We start from the raw sequence: 9,840 nt of genomic DNA, 5'->3' as shown, positions 1-9,840 counted from the left end.
ATCCCAAGAACACTTTCAAGTAAAGGTGGCACAATATTTAAACATTTATAAGAATATGTAACATAGCTATGCTTTATGGCACTTTTTAAAGTAAAAAATACAAAACCAAATATAACACCTCTGCATGCACATTTTATTGCCATTAAATAAAAATGTTCCAAGAAGTAAATACTATATATATCCAGCAGGAGGCAGAATGGTGTTTCTACTGAGATAAACAGAATTGGCAATAAGTGCACATTTTGATGAACCCCAATTGGCATACTTTTATCATGTCTACTATATGGAGCAAGACTGGAAGACAATACAATACACGTGATATACATCTGTATACTTTGGGGGGTAGTAAACTAGGAGGGAAATCACCCTAGACTAGAGGAGTGTTGCATGTGCATCATTTAGTCCCATACAACCTCTCAATGTCCTTTATATAATGATTTTTCAGTTCTTTTCTCTTTAGTTTGAAGGCGTCCGTCACCAGCCCTGTTTCTGGAGTCCAAACCTCAGAACTTAATCGGATCTTCTGTGGAACCTCAAACCTTTCCAGTTTATCTATAGTACCACACACACACAAGTTTATATACAGTTTATACACAGACACAGTGACACACACACAAACATCAACGGCTTTGCCGTTTCTCACAGTATCAAACACACACTGTTTAAAGGTAAAATGTGCCATTTCAGTGCCACCCCCAACTCAGTCTGCATGTTAAAGTCAGTCACTTTGAAATCAAAATTGAGCATTTTTTATTTTGATTGAATATTGCATTCATGTGCCCTCTCTTTAATCAAAATAACTTCCCCTCCCTCTTGCAACGACATCTCTTCTCTGATGACGTGTTTACTGGTCTGAGGGCTGAGGACTCACATGAGATCACAGCAATAGCAAACCACAATCCAATCAATTCCCAAAGGACAAATTCAAGTCCTGACCTACATTTTTTCTTGTTTGAGAAGCCGTTTTACTCAGACATACATCACAATAGGGGAGAAAAGACTTCCAGCTTCTGTTTCATGCTGACTTTAAGTTGGGATAGGTGAGGGAAAAAACACTGAAAAAATACACTTCGATTTTAAATACACAAACAACAGCAGATCTCTGCAAAACACCTAAAAAAACACACACAATTAAAAGGCTTGTAAAAATGTGCTTACTTTTTACTGCAATCTCTTTTATGACTATAAGCACTTCCTCCTCCATCATGGTGTGGTTACAAAGCTCCTCCCACTCGCCCTCGATCCCACTCTTATTTGCCAGCTCAGTCAGTTGCTTCTGATTGGGCACCACAAAGCTGATCAAGTAGTTCTGGTCACTAATCGGAAATGAATCGCACATGTAAATGTAGTGTTTATTCAGATTAATCTATAGTTAGGGTATATTGTGCTGTGTGATTGTTTTGCGATCAACTGGGATATAAGGTTCTGGTGTACCTGCTGGCATAGACGCAGATGTTCTCAATGAGGGGGCTGTTTTTCAGGGCAGCTTCTACCTTCCCCAGAGACACATATTCACCTGCCTGCAGCTTTACCAGGTCCTTCTTACGATCTGAGAACAGGAAGTGGAAGATTGGCGTGTTATGGTTGACGTAACTCAACATTGGACTTCTCTGATGTAACTCTTCCCTGTAAGATGATTCAGATCTTACTCACCCACAATCTGCAGACAACCGTCTGGATGAACTTCCCCGACATCTCCTGTACAAAACCAGCGCTGCCCCGCCTCGTCCAGCCAGAAGTTGTCGTTTTCTCCCTCCCCCTCACTCCCATAGTATCCCATGGCAACATTCGGTCCACCAAACAAAATCTCCCCTCGTGGGTGCGGCTTATCCTGACTGGTGTATCCACCTAATGATGAAAGAGAGAGGTTGGTTAGGAATGTAAAATGAACCCTCAATTGCATTTGGTGTGTGTGTGTGTGTGTGTGTGTGTCTTACCCTCAGGCCAGTCTCGGAGTTTTATTTCAGAGCAAATGAGAGGAGCTCCAACTCGTCCTGTACTGTAATCAGAAACTACAAGCATACAAACACACAAGACTGAACACGTCAGTACAGGAATCTAGTCATTTCAACGTGCAGGAAAAACGTCACAAGTTGTATGAGTGTGTGTGCACTGCCACTTACATTCTGAGATAGTTCCAGCTCCACACGTCTCTGTAAGGCCGTAACCCACAGCGACGGGGCAGAAACACACGTTCATGAATCTCTGTGTGGAAGCAGACAGTGGAGCCCCTCCGCACAACATCCGGCGTACACACCCACCCAGCAGCAAATTCACATGCTTGAAGATCAACCTAACATACACAATATCATAAAAGAGAGAGAGAGAGAGTGAGTGAGAGTAAGAGAGAGTTTTTGGTAGCACTTTATTTAACAGTACATGTACTTAAAGTAGTAGGCAATATAAGGTAACTACATGGGTTAAGGTTAAGTTTAGCACAGGTTCAGGGTTATAATAACCTAGCTATTATTACCCAGTTATTATAATCCAGTTATTATAATTACTATAATAAGTACATAGTATATGCATGCGGAACATGACTGTAAAATAAAGAGCTACAGAGTTTAAACTTTATTTTATTTAGCAATTTGTCTGAAAAATGTACATTGTTTAATCAATTTGGACAGTGGTTTTTTTATATAGAAACCCCCAGACATTTAAGCAATGATATTCATGGGGGTTTTTTCCACCCGTTAACATGTTTTTGGGAAGCCATTAGTAACCATTTCGTTTATAGATAGATAGATAGATAGATAGATAGATAGATAGATAGATAGATAGATAGATAGATAGATAGATAGATAGATAGATAGATAGATAGATAGATAGATAGATAGATAGATAGATAGATAGATAGATAGATAGATAGATAGATAGATAGATAGATAGATAGATCTGTATAACTGACTCACATGTTACACACCGGAGAATCAGCTCCTTGTGACACCTGCTGCAGTTTATAGTTGTATCCCACTTTAAACAGAGTCCTTCTAAGCACTGACATCTCTCTCAACTTCCCATTAACATTCTTGCAGATACGATCCATGATCTCCTACACACACACACACACAGGAATATTGAGTAAAGAAAAGGGAACATAAATAAAACACCTAAAGAAAAGTAACATTTGAAAACCTCACCGGTACTGCAGCTATCAGGGTGGGTTTGAGCACAGAGCAATCTCCCTTATCGCCGCTCTTTATTTTACTGGACTGCACAGACAAGAGCACAGGTCAAACTCAGAGATGATGGTATAATAGAGGGTGTGCGTGTGTGTGTGTGTGTGTGTGTGTGTGTGTGTGTGTGTGTGTGTGTGTGTGTGTGTGTGTGTGTGTTACCTGGTCGGTGAGTGTGTGTGGGGAAGAGTATCCGACCCTGCAGCCATATGACACACAGGATATTTCTGCTGTCAGCTCTAGCACATGAGCCAATGGGAGATAAGCTATATATGAGTCCTGTGATCTGTATATACAAACAGCAATGTGATTATTGTTAACTAAAAATAAAAGTCCTAAAAATCTTCTTTTTTTTTAATTCAAAATAAATCTGAAATTAAATAAATAATAAACATATAAATGAAAAAATAAAACCAACTATCTGACATAAGTTTAAATTGAAATACTAAACTTACTAAAAAATAAAAATAAAATATGTCACAGCTAAAGTGAAATATTAAAAAGAATAATTTACATTTACTAAAACTTGAAATGAAAATAAAAGCTAATTCAATATATTAATAAACACTACAATAGTATATAAACAATACTAAAAGAACACTGACACAAATAAAGATTTAAGTTGATAGTGAGCTTGAAATATTAGAAAGACACTAACTTATATTCATTTTTACATGCTTTTAATCATCAGATGCTACGATTTGTTAGCACAATTTTACACCCACACGTCTCGTTCGTCTCTGTATTTACTCCATCACACACTCTGATTCAGGTTTACCCTACTGATGCATTATGTCATAACCAGGCGTGACTTAAGTAATTTAACCTAGAAGTAATTTTTCTGTCTGTATATATGAAAAAACATGCAAACTAGTGAACTGGTGTTGGTGTTACTGTTTCTCACCCCAGGCCCGGGATCCGCTGGCACTGACCCGCCATTCCTGCAATTAGATTACCGTGTTGCATCTTCACCCCTTTAGGCAGCCCTGTAGACCCACTGGTATACATAACAACTGCGAGATCAGATGCAGTCGGCCTCTCATACTCTTCACTTACTAAGAGATTGACACAAAGAGAGAGTGAGTGTATCAGCTTTGTTAAACAGTACAGTTTGGTTGCATAAGTAATTGTTTTGCATGTTGCTCACAGTTCTCTGGCTTTGCCCCAAGCTTCATTACTTCATGCACACTGTGAATGGTGAGAGACTGTGGGTAATCAGCGTGACATACTTCACCACTGCCTGCATAGATAACATGCTGCAAACCTGAGAGTACGCTCAAAACGTTCTGAGATAGAGAGAAAGAAAAATATAAAGTTAGTCAGACCACACAGATAAGCACAGATACGTGTGCATGATGTCTGGTAGTTTGTGTACCTTCAGTTTGGTCTGCAACAGTTCTGCGCTGGTGATGAGATGAGTGGCTCCACACTGATTCAGCCCATAAGCTACAGCATCTTCACCCAGAGTTGCATACAGCGTAACCACTGCAAACACATACATACAGTTATTATTTTACAGGCTATTTTGCCAGGGTTGCCCAGGCATGGAACTGTTAAATAAATATACAAGTAGTTAACACATTACCCGGTGAATTTTAGACAAAATATTGCCCGTTACTTTGTCTATTTTTTTCTAAACAAAGTCAAAGGACAATAACTATTGCGTATCGAAGCAACAAAAAGTAGCGCCGTTCCTGAATGAATCAGTGTTGTTAAAACAAATCGGATGAATGATTCAATGGCTCACTGATAAAACCAGTCATTTGTTTTAGTCCTAAATGAATCAGAGTTTTTGACAACCCGGTTGAGTAAGTGATTGAATGGCACACTTATAAAAAAAATAGTCACTTACACCACCTACTGGTGTATCGATGTAACCTGTAGAAAGATTGAGCCACTGAAAATCCCGATCTCTAATATCCACCTTATTTTATATACATTGCCCGGGCAACAAAACAAAAAAAAGTTGCTGTTTGGTTTTAAATCGGCAAATACTCTAAATAGTCTATGTCTAGATCATTATTGCAGTGATTATTATGTTTCTAGCATGTTAGATGTTTGGGTGTCGCTTTTCATTTCTTAAACAACCATGTAGGAAGGAAGACGTATTATGGCAATATGCAAGAGTCAAGCACTCTGTAAAGTCTGCCCCAGCACATCCCAAAGACTTTCCATGAATTTAAGGTCTGGACTCGTGTGTGAAAATGAGAAAATGATTCTTCATGCTCCCTCCTAACCATACTTTCACAATTTGAGCTTGATGAATCTGGACATTATCATCCTGGAATATGGCCATGATGTGTCTTCCTACATGGTTGTTTATGAAATGAAAAGCTACACACTCCATCAATTAGAGTTAGAAGAACTGTTGCCAAACATATAACATGCTAGAGACATAATAATCACAGCATAAATAATCAAGTCATGTACTCTTAAGTATTTGCCTATTTAAATCCAAACAGCAACTGCAGTGTATATACATTAACATACAAATACCAGTTTGCGACATCAAGCAGCATAACAAGCTGGTTTTGTACAGATATAATAACTGGAAGAAGCTGATTGCAGGTTTGAGTTAAAAATGGCCGTAGCTGCTAGTTAAGAAAAAAAGCATACTGCATGCAGACTGACAATCTGTCTGGAAAGAGCAAAAAAGGTGCAGTGATAAAAACAGTGAAAAGTCAAAAGCCAATCAAGTTCATGCACCAGAAGTTACATAAACTCAATCTTCTTCTGAGGACAAAAAAAAAAGTATGATTAAATTGCATGATTTCATAAAAAAGTGTTGTGGTTGTATTACATGGGTAGTTGCGTCTAAAACAGGCCTGCGCTGTGATCATCCATTCTGCCCGCGTCTCACAGAAGATGGCAATGGTATTTTTTGGCCGTTGACCCAAAGCTGCCAGACCACTGCCAAAAGATTCCACTGCTTGGCTGACCGCTTCATAGGTCATCCAGCTGTATTCTCCTAGGACCACCTACAAACAAAAACACAAATAAGTTTCTTTATCAACTGTCCTTAACATATTGACTGTGATCAGCTGATACTGAAACAGAATTACCTGAATCATTGGATGAATTTACCTTCTTAAAGATCTTCCCATTGGCTTGTTTTTCTTCTTCTTCACCAAGGACTTCTCTGGTGCCGAGACAGGGTTCCTGACTGAATCTCTTCACAGCATGAGCAAAAAGTTTGTCCAGCGTGTCTACGCCCTCAAAGTCCTGTGTAGCGAGAGCATCTACGCTTTCTACCGCCCGATACGGCCCTTCTGGATGTCCACTTATACTCCGCGCTCTCTCACACTGTGGCAACATGACCTACACACAACATACACAGACCGACTGATTTCCATATGAACATCAACTTACAAATAGTAACAAACAACACATGATAAGAAACTTCAATCGTCTCCTACACCCCGAATTAGACCAGAAACCCCCTCTGGGAGATTCAGAAGACACAGAAAAACAGTTCGGCATCCATTAGACATGAACGATGAGGGGAAAAGAGGAAGAGTATGATTTAGATTCATGTGCGTGTGAATGAATGGCTGATTTAGGAACTACTTCACCACAAACCTACCACTAACGTTCAAGCAACCCTGAGGAAACCGCAATAAAGATCCGTGGTTGTGGCCGACTAAAGCTAGTATACTAACAAAGTAAATGTTTATCCTGTGCAACACTCACACGCACCCACACACAAAGACATCAGATCAAACTGAAATGGTTGTGTAGGCTATTTCTTGGCACAATTATTGAGGCTTTTTTAAAGTCTTATGTTACAAAGACTGCATTAATAGAGCAGTTCAATCTTGCTTTCAGAGTTGAACTCATGTTAAAACTGAATAAACCACCAAAACCAGTTTCAGAAGCTTCACTTGAATGTTATATCGAAGATCTGCTGCTTGCAAAGGAACAGCTCAACATGCACAAACACACATGCTCCACCAGCATGAGTTAAAACAATACTATCCAGGAATGCCACTGTTTCCAAACTGACGATGACATCACAGTTTGGAGGGATTCGAGCAGCGTGTTCAGGAAGTCAGATGACCCACTTAAACATCTGGAAAAACTGTCCAAGAAGACTGAGTAAACTTTTAGACACACATCCTGTACGGTGATATCACCTTTATCTGGCACGATATAGCAGATGTAGCCCTCTGAATCAGAGAATCATTTTTTTGGTTCAGTGGTGGTTTGGTCTGTTTGTGAAGCAAAAGTTTGGGTTGAGTCAAGATTTTTTTGTTTAAGGAAATAAATACTTATATTCAGTTGCTTAAAATTGACGAAAAGGGAAAGTAAAGAACATTGTTATAAATGTATATTTCAAATAAATGCTGTTCTTATCAGTTTTCACTGTTTTCAACATTGATAATAATAAGAAATATTTCTTGAGCAGCAAATCAGCATATTAGAATTATTTCTGAAGTATCATGTGACACTGAAGATTGGAGTAATGATGCTGAAAATTCAGCTGTTCCACCACAGAAATTGAAAACAGTTATTTTAAATTGTATGATGTTTCACAATATTACTATTTTAACTGTATTTTGATCAAATAAATGCAGTATTGGTGAGCATAAGAAGCTTTAGTAAAAAATAAAATTCATACAGACCCCAATAATTTGAATAGTAGTCTATGTTGTTTATAGATAGTTTTTTATTATTTATTATAGTTTATTTTTATTTATAACAAAATATAGCAGTGGCACTTTAAATAAGGTTTTGATTGAACTAACATGAATAATGAACAATTGTATTTTGTATTTTCAACATTGAAAAAGATTAATGAATGCAGAATATTGCTCATTGTTAGTTCATGTTAGCTAATGCATAAATAATTACAACACCCATTTTTTATTTATATATTTTTTTTAAATAATGTTATAATAATGTAATTTTGCCATTATCACATGAATGACTTTAAGCTAAAACTTTATATTTTGTGTTAGCAAAATATAAAAACAGTTTCTGTAATACTAGAGTAATTACGTGATTATAAGATTTAAATAATTTCCTTTCATAAAACAATTGTGCAGGGAGCTATTAGTCTTTAATAATCAAAAGTAAAATATATAATACATTATGTCACTTTAAACCTTAACCTTTTTTGTTGATTGGTTCAAAAGTGGACAAGGGCTTAATATACTAAGACCATTTAGTCCAAAACAAAAAGTATAACCCGTCTTTTACACATCCATGAATGTTTCTGAACCATAAATTCACATACAGAACAGAAAATGTTTTATCTACATTAATATCTTACATGAGTGTAAACACCTCATGTCTGCTCTCAGCTTAATTAAACACTTCAAAAACATCAGCACTGCAGATAAACAATATAACATTACTGTAAACAACTGAAAAAGAAAGCCATCTTCATTCAGACAAACATAAACCCAGGGCAAAAGAATTGTAAGTGTACAGGAAGCTGAAATCTTACCTACAAATAAACACTGTGCACAGCAGTTCTTCTTTTCCTTCTTCAGACAGACGGCCAACTGCTACAGGAGGTTTGGGCTTCCCTTTTTCTCTCTCTCTCTCTCTCTCTCTCTCTCTCTCTCTCTCTCTCTCTCTCTCTCTCTCTCTCTCTCTCTCTCTCTCTTGGCTGATTGGATGCCTTTTGTAAAGTTCCAGTAAACCTCATTTTGAGTCCACCCGCTGGCCCCAGCCAATCAGAAGACAGACCTGAGGAGGAAGTCCTGAGGTTCAGAGGGAATATCAGGAGGTGTTTCCTTTACACATATAGTCTTGACAAACAGTTTTTCCTTTACCTCACTTACACAATCATACACGTCAGAGCTAAGAGCTTACTCAAACTTTGAAGAACACATAGTTCTATTACTCAGACACCCACTCAGCTGATGCACATTTACTGTTGCGAGAAAAAAAACGTGAATAATCACTGAAGACACGCTGTGGGTCTTTCGTCATGGTTCACACAGCTGCCAACTCAGAACAGGTACGTCTGACCTGTAAATGTGCCATTAACTTTGACATTCATTAACTTTGACCACATAAATACATAACTGACTGATGCTTGTGGGATTCTAGCGTTGTCCTCACCATGCCCACAACCAACCATCCTATAGTTTTAACTCGGTTACTGACCGTTTGTGTGCTATCAGGACATCTAAACGCATCCTTCAGGGCTGGTTTTCTTTCAAAGGAAACAGTTGGGACTACTAATATTAGACAAACCGTCCATACAGAAGCACAGTTCTGATTCTATGTACAGTCTTTCAAAGAATTATTAAGGCCAAACAGAAGAGGATGGGTTTCCTCGTTCAACTTTGGTTTCTCACAAGATATATTAGTAGATTAAGAGATTTTATATGAAACTGTTGCCATTTTCTAGCTCACTTGGGGTGGGGGGAGGGGTGGATAGGCATGCTACTTTGTACAACTGCTTTGAGACAGTTACCATTGTTAAAAATCCTAAATAAATAAAACTGAATTGAATGGAGAGAATAACACATGCTGAAAATGAAAGCTCAAATTACAGACGGGAACAGAATAGAAAGCCCTTGTGAAAGAACACAGGTCAGGTTTGGCTTTAAAGCCAGATCTGCTCTACTGATTCAAAGCGGCTCTGCTTCAGATACTCAAACAAAAACAAAAAGTTCTGACTAGACCAATAGAATTTGCCAAATGTATG

At 38.0% G+C, this 9,840-nt stretch overlaps 1 protein-coding gene across 2 annotated transcripts; it reads right to left on the bottom strand.

Moving 5' to 3' along the window:
• Positions 1-363: 363 nt before the first annotated feature.
• On the bottom strand, positions 364-8,756 carry acsl4b (acyl-CoA synthetase long chain family member 4b). Of its 2 annotated transcripts, none has more exons than XM_056260004.1 (15): positions 8,626-8,756; positions 6,261-6,494; positions 5,977-6,154; positions 4,552-4,661; positions 4,324-4,462; positions 4,081-4,231; positions 3,339-3,462; positions 3,141-3,212; positions 2,913-3,052; positions 2,124-2,293; positions 1,938-2,012; positions 1,654-1,848; positions 1,435-1,549; positions 1,159-1,316; positions 364-552 (listed from the first exon to the last, which is right to left on the bottom strand). In XM_056260004.1, the coding sequence occupies exons 2-15, from the start codon at positions 6,489-6,491 to the stop codon at positions 395-397; spliced, it is 2,016 nt and encodes a 671-aa protein (XP_056115979.1). In that variant the 5' UTR covers positions 6,492-6,494; positions 8,626-8,756; the 3' UTR covers positions 364-394. The 2 variants fall into 2 exon arrangements, with proteins under 2 accessions (XP_056115979.1, XP_056115980.1); XM_056260005.1 differs by having other exon boundaries at positions 8,630-8,753.
• Between the last annotated feature and the right edge of the window lie 1,084 nt (positions 8,757-9,840).

The sequence above is a fragment of the Rhinichthys klamathensis genome, unplaced genomic scaffold, assembly GCF_029890125.1.
Source record: "Rhinichthys klamathensis goyatoka isolate OS25496 unplaced genomic scaffold, OSU_Roscu_1.1 h1tg000172l_1, whole genome shotgun sequence".
Lineage (NCBI taxonomy): Eukaryota > Metazoa > Chordata > Actinopteri > Cypriniformes > Leuciscidae > Rhinichthys > Rhinichthys klamathensis.
This window is presented reverse-complemented; position numbering and strand designations above follow the sequence as displayed.